At 54.6% G+C, this 21,691-nt stretch overlaps 2 protein-coding genes across 2 annotated transcripts; one reads left to right on the plus strand and one right to left on the minus strand.

Annotated features, from left to right (window-relative positions):
• Window positions 1-464: 464 nt before the first annotated feature.
• On the minus strand, window positions 465-2,060 carry KRP23_757 (uncharacterized protein; the record flags this gene model as incomplete). Its single annotated transcript, XM_067892669.1, has 1 exon — window positions 465-2,060. The coding sequence occupies one exon, from the start codon at window positions 2,058-2,060 to the stop codon at window positions 465-467; it is 1,596 nt and encodes a 531-aa protein (XP_067751320.1).
• Window positions 2,061-8,199: 6,139 nt separating this feature from the next.
• Window positions 8,200-9,358, plus strand: KRP23_758 (uncharacterized protein; the record flags this gene model as incomplete). Its single annotated transcript, XM_067892680.1, has 4 exons — window positions 8,200-8,545; window positions 8,632-8,820; window positions 8,881-9,055; window positions 9,346-9,358. The coding sequence occupies 4 exons, from the start codon at window positions 8,200-8,202 to the stop codon at window positions 9,356-9,358; spliced, it is 723 nt and encodes a 240-aa protein (XP_067751321.1).
• Between the last annotated feature and the right edge of the window lie 12,333 nt (window positions 9,359-21,691).

Here is a 21,691-nt window from a genome sequence, read left to right on the forward strand (position 1 = left end):
TGTGCCAGCATCGACAGCACTCGCCTATTGTATGGAGCTTTCTTCGTTTCTATTCCAGTGTGAAGGGGATACAAAGCGGGAACTGGAAATGATACAGACCTTGACAATGGTAGCTAGAGACCAAGTAGGGAAGCGGCGGCGGCAGACATCACTGGATACCTTTTTAACACCAATGTGAATGTAGCCATTTTCATATCTCTAAATGAAACAACGTCTCGGATCAGACAGCTCGGGCGTCACTTATAGAGGTGTGACTGTATCCGATTCAAGACAGGTTTTTCTAACGTCACTACCGTTTTTGGGTATCAGTTTGTTGTGGGTTTGCCATTCGGGTTGACAAAGACGGTTAACTCACAACCAATTTTGCTTCTGTCGCTTATACTGGTAAATTAGCTTATCGCTAAAGTTTGTGGAGACCATGTAGTTGAGCTTCGTATGCCCACTCACAACAATTTAGTTGTTGCTTAGCAGTACGTAGGAATATCGACTGTGGGCTCGGTTGTCGCCGGGGTGCTCGCTGTGGATATCGGCGTCGACGTAGGCGTGCTAACAGTGGCATCTGGGGTCGACGTAGGGACAGCGTTGCTCGATGAAGACGAGGACTTCGAGCTGCTGCTACTCAACGAGTTGTTCGACTCAGGGGCATTGGTACTGCTTGAAGACGATGAGGCAGCCTTGGAACTGCTGCTGCTCGACGACGTTCTTAACGAACCACTCGAAGAGCCCAGCGATGAACCGCTAGAAGAGCTCACAGAGGAACCAACCGACGAACTTGTTGACGATTTGCTCGACGAGCTCACAGACGAGCTGCTTGACGAAGCCACCGGGAAGCCACTGGACGAACTGCTAGATGTCGACAACCAAGCGGCTAGCACATCGCCAAGCAGCTCACCTCCCAGATCCGCTGCACTCTCGTAAGTGTTGCCAGTCAACCACACGTGCTGATCGCTGTCGATGTTGAAGCGGGTCACATTCATAAACGCTGAATACGTATCAAGGATCTCCGTCAAGTTGCCGTAGAACTCATCTGCCGGCAGCAGCGTCGTGAACGGGTACCCAGCGATACCCAGCAACACCAACTCGTAGAACTTGCGCTGAGTCTTGTCGGCGATACTATCAATAAAAAGCCACTCGCCGTTCGGAGCCTCGTTCATCAACGAGCTCACCATGTCCGTGGCCGACGCAGTCTCAGCCTCGCACTCAGCAACCATGCTGTCTGGGAAGTCGACAAGCCCGCACCCGCCGTAGTAGTTGATCAGCTCGCTCGCAGGAACCTTGTACTCGGGGAACACGCCCACGTAGCTGTCCGCCAGCACCTGGAACTTCGTGGACTTGGACTCCACCTCCCACGTGTTCGCCACGTACGCCGACCACATCTGCGCGGCCAATGAGCCTGCGCTGTAGCCGCCAACCACGATCTGCTCCGGGTCCGGATAGTTGGCCAACGCCCACTTCAACACCGCCATCGTGTTGTTGTACCCGTTCATGTACATGCCTTGGTTTTGGCCCAGGCACTGCTGGTTGCCCAGAGCCTGGTTGTATACGCTCTCGTATGGCTCCAGGTACTTGTTGCCCACGAACAGGTCGCCCGTGCAGTACGGCAGGTACACGATGTTGTAGTCGTTGAAGACGTTGCCGTCCAGCGTGCGGTTCATGATGCCCGTGTCCGTGACCGACGCCTTGGTGGTGATGAGCGAGCTGGCGCCCAGCTGACACTGCAGCGCGAAGTCACACGTGTACTTGTCGACGCACGCGCCGCCGCCCTGGAAAAACAGCAGCAGCTTCGACTTGTCCTGGGTCGCCGCGGGGAACACCTGGAAGAAGTACGTCGACTCCGACTCGAACGTCGTCACGCTGTCCGTGTAGTCGTCGAAGGCGCAGCGCGTGTCGCCTCCCGGGTAGATGAGTACGCTGCCGTCGTCGCCGGAGGCGGTGAGGGAGTCGATGGCGCAGGCGTCGGAGTCCGTGAGCTCGCAAGTGCTGGATCCGGCTTGGGCGGCGAGCACAGGCAGCGCCAGAAGTGCAAGCGCGGCCTTGGAAACTTGGGTGTAGGAGACCATAATACACGGATTGGGGCTTGTCAATGCCAGAACAAACTTGGTGAAGCTTGGACTGTCAAGGAAAAATGAGGAATGAGCTACTGCTCCTCGGAGACCGACCGGCAGACATTGCACGCGCAAAGGTGCACGTGGATCTCTCTGGCAGATCACGTCTCTACCAGCTCCGGTCACTTTCAGGTTCCTGTTTCTGCAGACGATCGCGCCTTGCCTAGCATTACAGCCGATTGATTATGACTTTCCTTTGGGTGATGTTGTCGCATTGCAGACTCAAAGGTGGTGACTGATGCCCGCTGCTGCTTCCGGCGCGTGACTGCAGGTGCATGTACTGTACTGTACTTCCGCCCGAGCGGTGAATGCCTTTCAACGTGTATTCAAGCGGCTGAGTGGACGTCGCTCCTTGCTTGTTCTCGGTGGTCGTTTTCGCTGGCTTCGAGCTTTGTTTTGGACAACTTGTCCAGCTCCGCCAAGAGCTCGTGAATCCGTTTTCTCTGATTGAAAACACTACAGTGTATTCTAGCGCCCGGTCCTTGTAGCAGCTCGTGTGACTCCCGGTGAGACCAAGACAGTGCAGACCGCCATTGCTGTTGTTGGTCTTTGCGCGCATGAAGTCACGAAGATGAGAGCACTCGACGCTGGTGGACGCTGCTGGTGGCTGGCTGGACAGTCTTTGGTGCTCGTGAAGCAACGACGTCAGGCAAGTTCGGCAGGGTCGAGATCGAACTGCAAGTGTACGTGTCTCGTGTCAAACACGGATCGGGATGTTTTTCGGTGGAGCAAAAGTTCAGCGTGGTGCTCTGAACTCCTAGTCGTACTTACTGAAATTGGTTTTCTAACGTACTTTATACAAACTACACAGTACTTGTCCTTCCCGTAAAATACCACGTGCAAAGGAGCCGTGCTCACCTTCCAATAGCTCTACTGCATAGCGTTTGAACCAAAGGCGTTGTTGGCACGCATGGCCGTCAAGCCCTCGTTTATTTATCCTTGATCATCATGGTGGTGATTGGTTGCACGCGTGTCCGATTGCGTGTATCACTTTCACCGGTGTAAACCACGATGACGTCGAGGGATGGTGTTGACGAACCACGCGCACCCGAGCGCCTACGACACCTCTTCATTCTCCAAACCACCTCCAAGCGAGCACACCTTCCTCCAAGCAGCAAGTGTACCCATCTTTTGCAATCAAGATGAGTGCCAAGACCGTTCTAATCACCGGCAGCAACCGCGGCATCGGTTTGGCGTTTACCAAGCACTACGTGTCCAACGGCTGGAAGGTTATCGCCGCCGCCCGCGACCCGCAGAGTGCTACTGACGTACGTCAAACATTGAGACGTTAATCTTTGCTAGGAAATTCATCTAACCCCTTGTTTTTGCAATGTGGACAGCTCAAGGACCTCAAACTGGAGAAGATCGTCCAGATCGACACGAGCGACGAGGCGTCCATCGCCGCTGCCGTCGAGCAGCTCAAAGACGAGCCCATTGACCTGTTGATCAATAACGCTGGCATTGGCGGCGGAGGCGGCATCGACCAGACCACCAAGGCCGAAATGATGAAGCAATTCGAAGTCAACACGGTGGGTCCTTTCCTCGTGACTCGGGCATTCCTGCCGAATCTCAAGCTGGCGGCTACCAAGAGTGGGTCAGCCACGGTCGGTCAGGTCAGCTCTCGCATGGGGAGCATCGCTGACAACGGCTCGGGTGGTATGTACGGCTACCGTGCCTCCAAGACTGCTCTTAACATGGTGAACTCGAGTTTGGCCACCGATCTGAAGGCCGAGAAGATCATCGCGCTGGCGTTGCACCCTGGATATGTGGTGACGCGCATGACAGGTCACACTGGTCAAACCACCCCCGAGGACAGCGTGGCAGGCCTAACGAAGATTATTACTGAGGCAACGCCAGAGGATAGTGGCAAGTTCTTCCACTTCAACGGCACCAGGCTCCCGTGGTAACATGTAGGTCGTTTGCGGGACTACTGGTATGACTCTACTGCGGCACGTCTAGGCATGCATCACGCTTGTCAAGATCTTGCAGTACAGCGACCGACTTACTTAAGTACTAATTCGGTCACCTTGTCTATTTTTAACGGACTAGAAACGTGTCTACGAGCCCCCAAAGCCGTGTACATGCAGCTCTATGGCTGAACATCATTCCAACAACTGAGCTGTGTATTACGTCAGCCACGTACGATGAATTTCATCCGACCGGCAAGTGTGTTTATTCGGTCGAGTGATTATGGAAAGGTGTCCTATCTCGTTGCCCTGCCTGGCAAGTACATGTACGTTTACGAAGACGAACGCTGTGTTTACGAAGAGTCCTGGCTCCTAGGGAAAGTTCTCTGTTCTCTGTACTTACTGGCCGATGTCTCCATCTCGCTTTTCACTGCTTTCAGCTTGCAAGCGATGCGATCACGTGTAACAATCCCAACTGGTGATTGTTCAGGGCGTCATCCCTATTGCGTTAGCTGGCTGATTGATTCACCAGGTCCAAGCGCGTTGACGTTGTCGACCATTTATGCCTGGCGACCAGCCCGGAGTAAGCTGCGAGGTGGGCTGACAAAGGACCGGCAACGCTGAGCTCATCAACTCATTCTTCAAAACGCTTCAAGCCCCGCACACCTCGGCAAGAAACCAACCAACCAACCACTCCACTCACCACCACCACCGACCATGACATCCACCAAGAAGACGGTTCTCATCACGGGCAGCACGCGCGGCATCGGCCTCGCCTTCGCTGAGCACTACATCAAGGCTGGGTGGGACGTCATCGGCACGGCGCGCGCCAACAGCAACACGGAAAAGGTACGATACTGTCGAAGGAGGTATCTTTCATCAACCTTTATGCTGGTGAATGTACTTACAAGGCTGCTTACACTGATCTCACTCGCAGCTGGCAGCGCTCTCCCCTTTCAAGATCGTCACCATGGACACGAGCGATGAGGCCTCGATTGTCGAGGCGGCCCACCAACTCGAGGGCGTGGCCATTGACCTGCTCATCAACAACGCCGGGATCGGCCTCCCCAGTGAGCTCGCGTCTGGTACCAAGAACTCGCTCATGCGCCAGTTCGAAGTGAACGCTGTCGGACCGTTCCTCGTATCGCGTACACTGCTCCCCAACCTGGAGCTCGCGGCGAAGACCCGCGGCAATGCTTCCATCGTGCAGGTATCGTCGTTCATGGGCAGCATCGGTAGCTGCACGAAGGACACTGCGGCCTTCTTCAAGCAAGCAGGCTACGGGTACACGTCATCCAAGGCCGCGCTCAACATGATCACTCGCTTACTGGCAGTCGAACTGCGCGAGAGCAACATCGTGGCCGTGTCACTGCACCCTGGCTACGTGGACACTGACCTGACCGAGGGCAAGGCCACGCTGAAGCCATCGGACTCCGTGGCAGCCATGACCGACCTTATCACCAAACTGACCCCCGAGAGCACGGGCAAGTTTTTCAACCTGGACCCGCAGATCCCCGTGTCGGAGCTTCCGTGGTAAGGCGATGAACTGATGCAGCAGTGCTTGCCGACATCGCACTTCACCGTTTGGTTTGCATCGTGCAATTTCTTAGCATACGTAGAGTCGCAGACTATTCGTTGTGCTCTTGGCAATCATCAGCGCTTTTGAGGTGCCACGTAAGGAACCGAGAAATCAATGGTCAAAGAAAAAGCAACACATTTTATTTTTACAACAGGACTAACAAAATGTAAACAAACTCATCGACAGCAATGAAGTTTCCAACGGAGGCTTGCCGAGACTCACCAACGGCACTCAATGGCATCAGCCAGTTCACTCCGAGCGAAATTTGCGGTACCTCGGTGCTAGCACTGGCACCGGTGGGACCGCTACAACAAACGGGAACGGCAGCACGTCTACAGCACAGAACGGCGGCGCCAAGGCGAGTGCGAGCGCCACGACGTCTGGTACCGGGACTGGTGGCACGGGCGCTGCAGCCCAGAAGGGGTACCGCAAACTTCGCTCGGAGTGAACTGGCTGATGCCATTGAGCGTACTAACTGAGTTCACCCGATCGTCGGCTGGAACTGCATTGCTGTCGACGAGCTTGTTTAGTCTTGTTGTAAAAGTTAAATGTATTGCGTTGATCATTGATAGGTATCTCGGTTCCTTAGTTGCCTCCTCACTACATGTACATGTAGTGCGAGCACGAATAGACTGTGGCACGTCCTCACGAATTGCACCAAGCACACTGCTCCTACTAAGGTTCATGCAAATGTTGAAGTGGGGGTGCTGTCCTTTTGCGCTGCTGCATCAGTCCACCGCCTTACCACGGAATCTCCGACATGGGGATCTGCGGGTCCAGGTTGAAAAACTTGCCCGTGCTCTCGGGGGTCAGTTTGGTGATAAGGTCGGTCATGGCTGCCACGGAGTCCGATGGCTTCAGCGTGGCCTTGCCCTCGGTCAGGTCAGTGTCCACGTAGCCAGGGTGCAGCGTCACGGCCACGATGTTGCTCTCGCGCAGTTCGACTGCCAGTAAGCGAGTGACCATGTTGAGCGCGGCCTTGGACGCTGAGTATCCGTAGCCTGCTTCCTTGAAGAAGACTGCAGTGTCCTTCGTGCAGCTACCGATGCTGCCCATGAACGACGATACCTGCACGATGGAAGCATTGCCGCGGGTCTTCGCCGCGAGCTCCAGGTTGGGGAGCAGTGTACGCGATACGAGGAACGGTCCGACAGCGTTCACTTCGAACTGGCGCATGAGCGAGTTCTTGGTACCAGACGCGAGCTCACTGGGGATGTAGACTCCGGCGTTGTTGATGAGCAGGTCAATGGCCACGCCCTCGAGTTGGTGGGCCGCCTCGACAATCGAGGCCTCATCGCTCGTGTCCATGGTGACGATCTTGAAAGGGGAGAGCGCTGCCAGCTGCGAGTGAGATCAGTGTAAGCAGCCTTGTAAGTACATTCACCAGCATAAAGGTTGATGAAAGATACCTCCTTCGACAGTATCGTACCTTTTCCGTGTTGCTGTTGGCGCGCGCCGTGCCGATGACGTCCCACCCAGCCTTGATGTAGTGCTCAGCGAAGGCGAGGCCGATGCCGCGCGTGCTGCCCGTGATGAGAACCGTCTTCTTGGTGGATGTCATGGTCGGTGGTGGTGGTGAGTGGAGTGGTTGGTTGGTTGGTTTCTTGCCGAGGTGTGCGAGGCTTGAAGCGTTTTGAAGAATGAGTTGGTGAGCTCAGCGCTGCAAAGTTTTGTTGGTAAGCAGGCAAGGCGAACGAGCCGGAGCCCCGGGCCTCTGTCAGCGCGGAGCTCAGTGAGGGCAGGTTGCCTAGCCAACAGCGCCAACACGCTTGCACCTGCCCAGTTTTTATCAGATACGTGTAGCTAACGCAATGCTTTAGTATGGATGACGCCCTGAACAATCATAATCGGGTTTGCCGGCAGTGAAAAGAGAGGTCAAATCGTTGACCAGTGTTCAAAAAACAGAAAACCTGCCACGAATCTTCGTAAACACAGCGTTCGTCTTCGTAAACTTACTTGCCAGGTCAGGCAGCGAGATAGGTCAATCAATAGGAAATGGATATAATATTGTTTTTAGCCAATTGAAAAGGGCTACAAAGAAGACTTCATCGCGAACTATGCTTACGGTCGCTGTGTGAATTCATTGATTACCAACGCCCGCCGATCAGGCGGGGATGTTTAAGTGAGCGAGCAAGGCGAGCGCTGCAACGATTTTTTTTTTTCTTTTTCAGACACTGCGCCTGGCCGAGTCGAGGACTTAGAGGCCGGGGTGGGATAGGCCGCGCACCGGCGCGCCCGATCGCAGCGCAGCGAAGCGAGAGAGAGAGGCGGGCCCACGGCTATAAGTCCGCAGACGAGCTATGAGTTAGTCAGTATTCACTCCTTCAGCAAGCACGAGCTGCACTTATGGAGAATGAAGCCGAGGCAGATGCAAAACTGAAAGCTAAAGCGGCGGAGGGTGAAGCTGTAGTTAGAGCTCTTCACGACGAATATGATCGCATGAAGCAAGAACTCGAACGCACATTGGCGGCCGAGACTTTACTCAAATTGGCTGCAGGTAGATTGGAAGCGCAGTGCAGCACTGCTGGAGCTGAGCTCGACAGTTGGAGACGACGAGCCGAGGCAGTAGAGGCCGAAGTACAGGCTCAACCTCAGTCAACTGCAGCAGATGGATCGAACAGTGCTAGTACAAACAATGGTGAATCGGAATCGGCTGTTGTTGGAGGCACAGACGAACGAGCTTCGACGTCTAGCCGATCTGGAGAAGATGGAGGCTAAAGCGCTGACATTAGAACAAGAGCTTGCTACCAGCGAGGAAAAGGCACGGCAAGCAGAGCAGGCGCTGCTTGAGTCTGCCAAGCGTGTGAAAGAGCTCGAAGAGGCAGAGGAAGAACTACAGCTCCAGTTGCAGGTTGTGACTGAAGAACGTGACTCTGCACGGCAGAAGGAAGAGCAGCTTTTCGCTGTGACCAACGAAAAGGACCAAGAAATCGAGCGTATTCGCGATGGCTACGGTAAGGACTGGAGATTGTTACGTAGTTCGCAATATGTAGTTCTTGCTGATGACGGTTGTACGTATTGGCACTGTTTTGTGAATTAGTGTGGGTTACAGATCGGATGAACTCGAAAGAAGACGAACTCAGTGAGCTACAGGAGCAATTGGAACGCTATCAGTCGCTGTTAGAGATGACGGGTGCCAAAGGTGGAGGCAGCGAGACCTCAGATCCCACAAAACCTAAGGACGACAAGCTGGGTGCTGAAATTACTCAGCTATACGTGCTAGCCATCGGTGAGGGTCTGAGCGAGTCACACTATTTAAAATATGCTAACAAACAATCTTTTGGCGCAGGAGCGGCGGATGCAGCAACAGGAAATGAAGCAATGATAGCAAAACTCGCGGAATGGATTCAATTGGCGAAAAAGCCTTCGCCGACGGAAGCACAGCTCCAGCAACAACAACCATCTACTGACACGAACAAACTTGATGACAAAGCTGCAAAACTCTCCGTCTATGGCAAATCCAGGTGCTGCTTGTTGTTTTGTTGCAAATTGAATTGTGTCTGCTATTGTCTTGCTTATCCGAATCGGTTCAATCCTCTCTGCTCGTCTTCTATATGTAGTGCCCTGGGTGTGGCCCTGTACCCGAAGGGAGCCGCTCTGGGCTGCCAGAATACATGTCGATTACGCTGTGCTGTTTACTCCGGCAGTTGGCTGCAGAGTGCTGGTGCGGTGCCACGGAGTGCTGGTCTCGATTGCTCGAGCTTGCCAACCTCTCCGGAATGCTGGTGGTGGTTGTTCTTGTTTGTTCTTGCAGCCAAGGAATGTAGGTAGTCGATGAAGTGTTGCATGCATGCGATGCAGGAGGAGCATGGCTGTGAGAATCCCCACAGTGCCCCCCAAGCCGTGCTTACTCTTGAAGAGCAGCAACTGCGGCAGGAAGGCCATCGGAAAAGCTCTCGGCATCGTACTTAGTCACTTTGGCTGGCGCATCGTTGAACAGTTCTTCGAGACCTTCGTAAGAGTTCTCTGCATCCTCCAAACCTTGCCACGATACCTCCAATTCCCAGCGCGACAGCTCGTCATTGTAGCGTGCGCCGCAGAATCGCTCGACGTTGAGGAGAAACCCTTGGTTGGAGACGTGCTGCATCATTTCCTGAGTGATATCGAGGCTTGAGTCGGCGTAGAATTTCAAACGAGAACCGTGTACACCATCGCGGGCTTTGGTGATGAGGTGTTCAATGATGAACAATGCGAGAGGGCATCAATCACCTTGAAAGGTCCGACCCAACGGACCATGCGTTTGTTCCCTGGTAGTCGATCATCCACCCGAGACCATAAATCAAAATCTCCTTCCGAAAAGTTGCATGGGGCCCCTTTCTTCGCTGCCATTTACTGTAGTCGACGGCGCTCTCGAATGTCCGCAACCTCTTTATGCATCTCCTGGAGGCTGCGGCGTAGCTCATCAAGTCACTTCACAATGGCCGGCTTGCTCAGATCGACCGCAATCGGTTCGTCGTCGTGGCTACGATGCGGATTCCAAATCACATCCAGTGCGCTAGATGGTGGCAACCCCGTGAAAAGCTCCACAGGAGCCTTGTCACCCAATGATGGTAGCTCCGTGTGGTTTAAATTAGCTTGGACTACCGGAAGCAAATATGGCCACTCCTTGGTGTCCAGCTGATACTCCATAAGGAGCACTCTGAGGACCTGCAGGACATCGCGGTTCACTTGCTCAACAGTGCCGTTGACCCACGGACAGTACGGTGGCGTGAAGTCCTGCTTGCTTTTCAACCGGCTGCTAAGCAGATTTAACACCGAGTTGCGAAAATGGGTGCCACAGTCAGACTGCCAGGTCTCCAGAGATCCGAATCGCTTATACCAGTCCATGATGGCTTCAGCGGCTATGAACACAGTCGGGGAGCTGCAAGCGACAAGCTCGCAGAAATGCGTCAAATCATCCTTCAATACGAGTCCGTTGCGCAGGTCCCCATGACTCGGAGTCAACGACAAAAAGTCCCAGTGCAAAACTTCATTGCGTCTGCTGCACTTTAGCGTAGGTCCCCACGGGCGCTGAATCACATGCGGTCCCTTCACGTGCTTGCACAATAGACACGTTCTCACAAATCGCTTGATAATACCAGTAATGCAAAGCGACTCATTGTATTCAGCATTGCCTGCTCTCCTCGATGTCCTTGGGATCCAGCATGGGCTACAACCAATATGCGACCCAGCAAACGCTTCGCTGCGACAGGAATCCACGGCTTGCCGTCAACACACACCAAACCATCCACCATTGTGTGGTCAGGTGGTGCTGATCGTACATGCCTCTGCTGAGCGTCAGCAAGACTTTCATTTGAAGGCCAATCAAACGCGCCGTCCTCCAATGGTCGAAGCTGCGAGACTTCCTGCGCGCTGCGGGTACGCATAAAGTTAATCTTCTTCACAGACTGACTGCCGTCCCGCACATACCACCATCTCGACACGATGTCCGCCCATAGGTTATTCGCTCCGGGAATATGCTCGATTGTGTAGATGTACCCAGTTAGGCACATGGCCCAACCCTGCAGCTTCGCTGTGACATGCTTCTTGAGCTCTTTGTCCGGGGCAAAAATCGCGAGCAGGTTCGCATGGTCACAGTATAACCGAAAACCATTTGCACGCGGCAGCAAATACTCCAGCGTAGTGCACGCTCGGACGATCGGAAACGCTTCCTTTTCAACGATACTCCAGTTGGCCTGCGAGTCGCGAAACATTCCCCCTTTGCACACCAGCAACTGATGCTGTTGCTCATGGATGGGCAAGTCGTTCTTCCAGGCAGCAACCTGCGTCACCACAATTGCATAACCCACATCACTTGCGTCCGAGAATACGCAAATCTGCTGGCTGGGGTCTGGGAACGCGAGCGAAGTCGAAGCGCCGATCCGCTCGAGTATCATGGTGTAAGTGGACTTCTCATCGTCGCTCCAAACCAACGGAATGCGCAAAGCTTGCTGCCGACGCCTGCTCGTGCCTTTCAAAGCTGCGTCGAGCTTAGCTTGTAGAGGCGCCGCATGCCGACCGAAATCCACGATAGAATCTCGAAGCCAATTCGCGGCGTACAAGAAGTATTGCAGATCTCCTGCCGTCTCTGGCAATGGCAGCACCCTCAGGGCATCAATCCACTCGGGGTCATGGGCAACACCATCTCCACTAATGAGTCGACCACGCCACTTTGCCTGAAGCTGGAATAGCTTACTCTTCATGATGTTGAGTTTCAAATTAAACTCACGAAGCAACTCGAAGAACTTCCGCAAAGCCTGCAGAAACTCCTCAACAGTCTTTGCAAACAGAATGACATCGCCGATCCAGATTAAAACTGCATTGTAGTGCAACGGGTCAAACACGAACTGCATCCGGTTCTGAAAGTGCAATGCACTATCGGTGGCTCCTTGAGGCACTCGAGTCGGAGTGTAGATAGCGTCAGGAGACATAAAGCTGAACATATCTTGCGAATCCGCGTGCAAACCCATTTGCCAAAAGCCTTTGTGGAGGTCAAAGCTGGCAAACCCATTTGCCAAAAGCCTTTGTGGAGGTCAAAGCTGGCAAACCCACATGATCCACGAACCGAACTAGTTACCACCGATAGGTTGGGTGCTGTGCCCCCAATAGGCAAAGTCATTGCGTTCAACCTTCAATAGTCTATGGTCATCCCAAATTCCCCTTGCGTTCCAGGTTTCTTCACAGGAACGACTGCCGAAGCCCAGCGACTCAAATTGTTATTGCGAATCAATCCCCGGTCTTCTAATTCCTTCGTGTCTCTCAAAGGAACTGCTGTTGCAACGGTGGATAGCTACGAGCCTTGCCGCGATAGGGTACAGCATCAGCTTTCAACTGTACCCTCAGAAGTTTTACTCGTGCTGGTTCACCGGTCTCCAACTCGGAACGAAAAACATCCCTGAACTCCGATACTAGGTCGCCCAGTGCATCTGCATGCTCCGTCGGAAACCCGTTGGACACTGCTTCCATCACCATTGTGCGCAAACGCTCAGCATGTGCCCCAGCGTCGATAATACCAAACACAGAGTCAGGTGGAAGACCATCATCTGAGTCATCATGGTTCGGAGCCACCGCAAGCTGGTCAATCATCCGACCCATGTCAATTCCAAGCGAACACAAAGTTTTTTTTGCCCAGCAAGAACTCATCAGTGTCCGCATCCAGTACCGTGCACGGAACTTGGTCGAGATTGACAGGCCCCGCTGCTGTGTTAATGCGCAGATCCAGATGTGCTTCCTCTGTACACACTGTAACTCGACCATCATACATCTCCACCTCATGCGGCACTGCAAGCGGTTCCAACTTGACGTCACTCTGCAGCTCGACAAGGTCGTCAATCACACGGCGCGCACAACGTTGGCGTCGGCTCCACTATCTGGGCAGAATGGTACGTCAATAAGGTCATTGAGGTGGACAGACTGGTAATCACCTGCCGCGTAACCGCGTAGACGCCATCGCTTCACCTGCATGCGGCTGCTGCGCATCTCGGTAATTTTCTGCCGAGCGCTCTCTTTCTCTGCATCACTGGCTGTTAGGCAGTCGTCGAGCCAATGCGGGTCCTTGCAAACCCAGTAGCCTGTGCGGGGCGGTTGCCTCTGCTGGGGGTTTGAAGCTGCTGCGACTGCAGCTCCATGCTTGTAATGCTCAGGATTTGGCTTGCTGTCATCTTGAGCCGTGGGTTTTGATGCCGGTGCTGCTGTCCTCACCACTGGAGCTTGTTTCTTGGCGTCCTTGCTCTTCCCAAACTCCTGTCTGAGATAGTGGTAAATGCTGTTGCAGACGGGCGCGCTGCAATACGAGAGGATAAAGCTTCACTCAGCTCGTTGCGGCCTCTCAATGCTCCAGTTTCACCATGCGTTGAGTCCCAACCCGCAGCTCCTCGGGCTGCAGACTGTTGATCAGCAGCTTACAGCGCTGCTCCATGCGAGAGGTCTGTCTCCAGGCATATCCCGAGCTGTGCTGTCAGCCCATTATCCTCAATGATGCGGTCAAAGTCGGCGAAGTAATCCAGGATGTGGGCATCACAATCGTCAATGCGCAGGTTCATCTTTAATCGGTCGCGAAAGAAACGATCCAAATCAGGAACGTGGGCGTTTTTCAGGTGGCTGCACCGTTTCTCGATTTCAGCCACCGATTCAATGTCATTCACCTCAGCTACGGACTTGTACAGGACGTAGCGGGCGATCACGGCCAGAATGTCGACGTCGAAGCAAGACTTCACGCTGGCGCAAAATGCGTTCTGGATTTTCTCCAGTTGTCGCGCAGAGCTCGGCAATCTTGTCCACGTAGCGCTTCATCTCCCGAGTCCAATTGACAAGTGACGCCTGGTCCCACCATTTCAACGTTGGGGCCGTGATGAACTCGTACATGGGCTGCGACACGTTCATCTTGACGTCGCCGTCGCTATCCAAGTGGTCGCCACCACTCATACCTAGTGTGAGAGAACTTGGCCTTGCTCCGCGGCGTGATATGCGTTTTTGCATGCGATTCGATTCCAAGACTTGAAAGCCAAAGAATTCTTTATGGCAAATCCAGGTGCTGCTTGTTGTTTTGTTGCAAATTGAATTGTGTCTGCTATTGTCTTGCTTATCCGAATCGGTTCAATCCTCTCTGCTCGTCTTCTATATGTAGTGCCCTGGGTGTGGCCCTGTACCCGAAGGGAGCCGCTCTGGGCTGCCAGAATACATGTCGATTACTGTAGCGGGGCTACACATTCGGTTCACCTCCCACCTTAGTGCAACATGCACTAAGGCATACATTCAGGTGACCACCACAGGGTGGTCCACATTCATAGCAAAAGGCATATGACTGGTAGAAAGTAACACCTTTCTACCAATGAGAGTCATTCAATAGATAGGGGTTCTGCCAGCCATCCAATGGCAGAACCTCTCATTAGAAATATCAGTTTTAGGAGGAAACCCCATTTACAATCAATACAGTTCTCATTTACCACCTAAGCTTTCGTTTGGTTCATTTATCTAGGTTTAAGTATACTTGTGGACACAAGTATACTGAACTTAAGTGAATTACTCCTACGCTTCCTCATACACGTGCGCACACGTGTAAGCTTAAGTAGTGGGTCTAAGCAGACCCACTACACCTGGTAGCACTTTGTAGTCCGTCCAACGACTGACTAACACGTTCGTATGGAATACGAACGCGGGGCTGAGAACCTGCCCTCGGACAGTAACATGTCCGTGGGTAGCCCAAACACGTCTGCAACGCATGTTGCGCGTGCAGACTGCCCCCACCTGTCGGAACCAGAGTGGGAGGCCCTCCAACGACTGTCAACAGTCATTGGGGAAGCGGCGGTAGCAACGATGTTGCGAACGCTATCACCGACGGAGCAACACGGTGTTGCTCTGGGTTTCATCGTGAAGGAACAGCGTGAAACCGCTGCTCGAACTTCGGTGTCGCCATCGGCCACACCGCGCGTGGAGTCATTAAAACTCCACGTAAGCAGCTACGTTGGAAGAGAGGGCGAGCCTCTCCTCCGTTGGCTTGTCGAGGTCGACACTGCCATTGCGGCTCGACGTATCGTCGACCCGTTGTCGAAGGTTGCGTTCGCCATGTCATGTCTTGGCGGACGAGCGAGGAGTTGGGCGTACGGACGCCGACTCACAGATCCTACGTGCTTTAGCACGTACGAAGAGTTCAAGGAGGAGCTCAAACTAGCGTTTGAGCCCCCGCAAAACGAGTTCTGATCGAGGGCGGAGTTCCTCGATCTGCAACAGGGCAAGCATGACGTGCATGCTTACGCCCAAAGGGCACGGTACTTGGTCTCGAACATCGTGACCAACCCGATTGACGAGGCGACAAAGGTCGTCACGTTCATGAAGGGCCTTAGAGATGGGCCTGTGAAGACCTATCTCTTCCGAGCGTATCCAAATACTCTCGAGGCTGCAATTGCGCTCGCAATGCAAGAAGAGTTTAGCCTGCGGCAGGCTAAACGGCATGTGAACGCCCCACGGCTAATGCCACGACCGGTGGTAAGGCCGTCGGGAGGTCCCGAACCAATGGACCTCTCGAGTGCGACGGCTGCTGGTTCCCAGCAGCGTCGTGGATCAACAAATGTGCGTTGTTTCCGCTGCGGAAACATCGGTCACTATGCCCGCGAGTGCACAGCACCTGTGCACGCGGCGAGGAGCCGTCGTGGCGATACCCAGTATCGCCACGGGCAATCAAAAACTAAAGGGACCAGCAGGCGCGGGGCGCCCTGCTGGTGATGCGATCGAGCGTGTCGACATCGGACACGCTGCAATGAAGATCGCTGCCCCCAGTGAGAGTCAATCTCACTGCAAGAAGCAAGATGACAAGCCGAACCTTGTCATCCTGAAGGTAAGCTCGAAGAGAGAGAAGTCTCTTCGTGCTCTAGTGGACTGTGGAGCGTCGAACAACTTTGTTCGACTGCAGAGCCTTCCAAGGCTTGACTTCGAGGAGGTGGAAACACCTCGAAGTCTATTGGAAGTGAGGCTAGCAACGGGTGTCGTTGTTAGAACCGAGAAGCGTATCGTACGCGTACGCTTCTCTTACCAAGAGAAGGAGTTCGTCGACGAGCTTATCGTCCTCGAACTGGACGATAAGTTCGATATGGTGTTGGGCATGCCGTGGCTTGCACGGCATGATCCGGTGATCGACTGGACGAAGCGCACGATCGTGCGCTTCGGGAGCAGCAGCAGCGCGACAGAGAGCGATGGCCCTGTCGGCGCAGCACATGCACCACGTGGTGCATGCGGCCCTCCACTAGAGACAGCGCGGAATGCGGCTGTCTCCGGTCACCCCAAGCGAACGCCAACGACTGCGAGAGTCGTTGGGAGAAGATGTGAACCGAATCAGCAGGGCCTGGTTCAATCCGATTCGAGAGGGTCTCGAAGCGTCCGGGGCGACGCGGTAGTGTCGACAGGTAATGTCGACACACAATTGGTCGAAAGACACTCCGCCGTTAGGCGTAGAGATAAAGAAGACGCGTCGGCTCTGGGAGCCGACGCTGCAAGCAGTGCGGACGGTTGCAAACGTCCCGCACCGGAAATGCTTGCGAGCTCGCGTGCAGCCGGGCTGCACGACGAAGCGGTGCGCGATCAAGCCGGGCTTGAACGCGTGCGCCCGCGGGTAGAACCCGCCGGCGAATACAAGGAACAACTGTCCACGGCCGGGCCTGGACAAGAAGAACTCGCGGAGCCGGGCTCCGCACGAGAAGTGAACGGCGCAAGCAAGAAAAGCTGCGCAAGTCTCGGTCAGGGACCGAGACGCTACAAGCAGTGTCTGCCGGGCAGACACAGGAGTTGGAGACGACCGTCGAGACATTGAATGTCTTGACGCGTACGAGTATTGGTCTCCAATACAAGAAGATGAGGCTGAATAATCCTCCGACGTTAGCGTCGGAGTTGATGTCGCTCCCAGTCACAAGCTGGAAGCGTTTCGCTCGCGACCTGCACGATGGACGCATCGAGCAGATCTGCATCCTCTCGGACGTCGAGAGGATGACGTGTGAAGCAGAAGAGCTGAATCAGCTCATCTCTGAGGGCGCGGACGCCCTCAGCGCGAAGTCGAAGAAGGAACGCTTCGACGAGCAAGGCTGGGACTCGCTCAAGGCGAGCCCCTTTTACAAGGTCTTGCGTGAGTACAAGGATGTACTCCCGGACGACATTCCTGCGGAGTTACCGCAGGATAAGGGTGTTCAGCACGAGATTGATCTCGTGCCGGGAACGAAGTACTGCGTCACGCGACAGTGGCCACTGCCGCGTGAGCAAGTCAAGGCAATCGACGACTTCTTTGAAAGTCGTCGCAATGCAGGACAAGTGCGGGAATCGAAGTCCCCGCACAGCGCGTCTACGTTCTGTGTGAAGAAACCACAGGGCGGGTGGCGCATCGTTCATGCGTACAACAAGCTGAACGATGCGACGGTACCGGCGCAAACGCCGATACCTCGAAAAGATGTGATCATCGATTCGATGACCTCGAGTACTATCTTCAGTACTCTGGATCTGAGAGACGGGTTCTATCAGATCCTCATGCGTGAGAGTGATATCCCTCTCACAGCAGTAAGCACTCCGAGCGGCATGCTCTGGGAGTGGCTCGTGATGCCGCAGGGGCTGAAGAACGCCCCAGCGACGTTCAACAGGTGCGTCACGCACTTGTTGCGCTCGGTGCGCGACTTCGCACCGAGCTATTTCGACGACGTGTTCATTCACAGCCGGGCTGTGAATGGGAAATCGGATGTGGAGATGCATACAGAGCATCTCCGCAAGTTGCTTGAGCTCATGCGAAAGCACAAGCTCTACGCGAACCTGAAGAAGTGTATCTTCGGGGCGACCGAGATACCCGTACTTGGGTGTCTCGTGGGGAAGAACGGCGTACGCCCTGACCCAGGAAAGGTCAGAGTGATCAATGAATGGCCTACGCCTTCAAATGTAAAGGAACTGCGGCAGTTCCTTGGACTCGCCACGTACTTGTGCAAGGACGTGAGCAACTACGCGGGCAAGATTCGCCCGCTGTCGCAGCTCTTAAAGAAAGAGGCTGCATGGGAATGAACTGCTGATTGTCAGCAGGCCTTCGAAGCAGTCAAGCAGGGCTTGACGGAGGCGCCGATCTTGGCGGTGGCCGACCAAGATCGCCCATTCCACGTGGTGTGCGATGCATCCGATTTCGCGATCGGATGCGCACTGATGCAACTCGATCACGAAGGTCGTGATCATGTGGTTTACTACCAATCGCGTCAGCTGAAGCCAGCTGAGCGCAATTACCCGGTACATGACAAGGAACTCCTTGCCATGAAGTATGCACTCGCAAAGTTTCGAGTGTATCTACTTGGGAGTAGACCATTCGTGGTCTACACCGACCACGCATCGTTGCGTACGGCGATCAAGTCGCCGCACATATCACAAAGAATGGCACGGTGGCTGTCATTCTTTGCTGAATACAACTTCCAGGTTGAGTACAAACCTGGAAGGTTGAATGTCGTGGCCGACGCGCTTTCGCGTCGACCAGATTATGCGGTGCAAGAGGCCGACGCCAACGCAGTTGGCGTCGTCAGGACGACTACACCCTCGTCGTCCTTGCTGGACGAAGTGAAGGCCGCATACGCACATGATGCGGATGCGAAGCAATTGTTGGAGTACTTCTCCACACCTTCTGACAAGTCTCGTCAGAAGCTGGCCAAACACCTTCGTGCCCGTGTACACCATTATCGTGTACACAATGGTCTGCTGCTTTACAGCGCAGTCGACGACAACGCAGATCGCATTGTCGTGCCGGATGATCATGAGCTGAAGCTCAAGATCACGTATGAGTACCACGATGCCCCGACATCGGGACATCCTGGCCGTGAGAAGACATATTTGCTTCTCACGCGTGACTTCTATTGGAGTCACCAGTACAAGTGGGTACGCAAGTACGTTCGTGCTTGCGAGGTATGCCAGCGCGTGAAGCCTGCGCCCAACTCGCAGGCTCCGCTTCAATCACTACCGACTCCGTCGGAGTGCTGGCAGTCCATTTCAATGGACTTTGTTTTTGGTCTTCCGCAAGACAACAAGCGGAGGACTGGTATTGTGGTCTTTGTTGACCGCTTCAGCAAGATGGTGCATCTTGCTGCAGTACCAGCCGAGGTGACAGCCAAACAGACGGCATGTCTGTTTGTCGACATGGTGTTTAGACACCATGGCATGCCACTCGACATCGTGTCGGATCGGGATCCGCGCTTTACAGCGCGATTCTGGCAAGAAGTGTTTACACTTCTTGGGACGCAGTTGTCCATGTCGACTGCGGATCACCCGCAGACCGACGGACAAACAGAGCGTGTCAACCGCGTGCTGGTTGACACCATGAAGAGCTACGCGCACTCGTTCCATCAATGGAGCGACTGCTTGCCGATGGCGGAGTTCGCCATCAACAACTCGGTGCATGTCTCGACAGGACACACACCGTTCTACGTGAATGCCATGAGGCACCCACGCGTACCGAGCGTACTCGGTGCGGTAGCTCCTTCCTTAAGTGGGGGAGGATATCCGGTTAATTCAAAACAACCGGATAAGCACGCTGATACAAGCAATGTATCAGCTGTGACGACTCGGGCACGTACTGCGCGCAGTCATGGCGACGACAAGACAGTGTCTACGACGGGCGTAGACACTTTAAACGACAACGAACATCACGCGCAGGCCGGGCCTGCTGCGAACAAGGAGCACGAACTGAACCAGGGGTTCAGCTCGGATGCAATGGACTTTGTCCAGCGTCGACAAGCCGTAATTCGGTTTGTCCAAGATGCAATAGCAGCTTCTGTCGATCGACAGAAGCTGAATGCCGATAACTCCGGCAGGGGAAACACAAATGAATTCAAAGTTGGTTCATTAGTTCTGTTAGCTACGCAGAACCTAGCTAAACATGCAGTTTCCGATTTCGGAGCAAGCAAGCTTGCTCCGCGCTTCATTGGGCCATTCACCGTGTTGGCGAACCATGGCAACGCGTACACACTGGACATACCGTCCAGCATGCGCTTGCACCCAACGTTTTACGTTGGGCGGCTGAAGCCGTACGTGCAGCACGAGTCACCTACGTCTGGTGACTCGCCAAAGCGCTCTCGAGCGCGGCGACGCGCTTCAAGGCGCCAGAGAGCCTCGTCCCGACCTCGACCTTTACGTTCGAGGTCGTCTGCGCAACCTCCGCGAGCTGAGTCTTTAACAAGCTCAGCTCCTGACGCAGAGCAGCGAACTGCGACGCTTGGAGACGCTCAACAGCCTCCAAACGAGACTCAAGGTTTGGTTGACCAAACCCGGGGCGTCTACCCGCCCCCCCCCCCCCACCCCCGTTGCGAGACGCACGCGGGGCAACTCGCTGGATCGTCCAGCGAATTGTTGGTCATCGGAACCAGACCCGAGGTCCGGTTCATTTTCGTATTCGTTGGATGAGGGTTTCCTCCCCAACACGATACGTGGGAATCACGGAATGTCCTGATGGAGGACATTCCGGAAATGGTGACGGCGTACGAAGGCCGCCACCGCCACCTCCGCCGAAGGGCGTAAAACTTGGGCGAGCGCTGTAGTCGCCTACAGCACTCGGATAAGTGCTGCGATTATCCGCAGCACTAGAAGACGCCTGCGCCTGAAAACTGGCGCGCAGGGTCTTGAGGTCGTCAGGTACACACATGGACGTGTACCCGTTGACGTCCCGCTCGGTGATGCGTACTGCTCCGGGGTAGCAGTACTCACAAGCAGTGTCATAAGGCACTGCGCAAGGAAGTCCAATACCGACTGCACCATGGTGCAGTCGTTCAAGTTTACCACGCTTCAAGAACTTCTCGTAGCGCTCCCGCGCCTGGCTAATCCGGTCACGATAGCCAGCGGGGTTCTTGTTGAAGTTTTCAACAAAAGCACTCCAACTTTGACAAAGTGCCTGCCACTCGGGCACTTTGCTTCTGCGAGAAGTCTTCTTGCTCGCAAACCATCGGAGCTCATGGAAGAGCCCGATGTAGTAGTCGCGCCTTTGATTCGTTAACGGATCAAAGTGTAATCGCTTCGCGACGTCATCGTCAACGATGGCGTTGCACGAGTACAGCGCGTACAGATTCGGTGGCGCGGTCGCACCGAATCGGCTGCCGATCTCAGACTGAGACGGCATCCACGGCTCGCGCACTGGCTCAGTGTGCGAGGCCGCAACAACAGCGGATGGAGCAGAGTCATCTCCATCCCGCGGAGTCGTCAAGGCTCCAGCGGCAGCGAGCGGTGTTCCACTGCCGCTGCGCGAACGCTTCGAGCTCGAAGCGTTCGGGTCGTCCTCGCGTGGACGACGCAGACCCACATTGGGGTCAGTGTGGCCCGGAGACAAGATGTCCTTGTCTCCTTCGAGTTCCCCCGCCTCGACTTCGCTTCCGTAGTCGAGGGGAACTCCCTCTCCACCCGGAGAGTAGATGCCCACTCCGGTTTCGACAGCAATGATCTTGCCTGTCTTGTTTCGGATGGCATGTTTCTCATGCCATCTCGAGTGGTATCCAGCAACAGAGAGGCGACTCTCTGTTGCCGCGCTTGTCGGCATCGCCGTCGAGGCGATGCCAGTAGCGGTCGTGGCTGAGGCAGCGGCCGTCGTCGCCTTGGAGGCGACGACAGCACTTGCTGTTGCCGAAGCGGCCGGCGTC

This window comes from Phytophthora ramorum, assembly GCF_020800215.1.
Source record: "Phytophthora ramorum isolate Pr-102 chromosome Unknown Phyram_PR-102_s0001, whole genome shotgun sequence".
Classification (NCBI taxonomy): Eukaryota; Oomycota; class Peronosporomycetes; order Peronosporales; family Peronosporaceae; genus Phytophthora; species Phytophthora ramorum.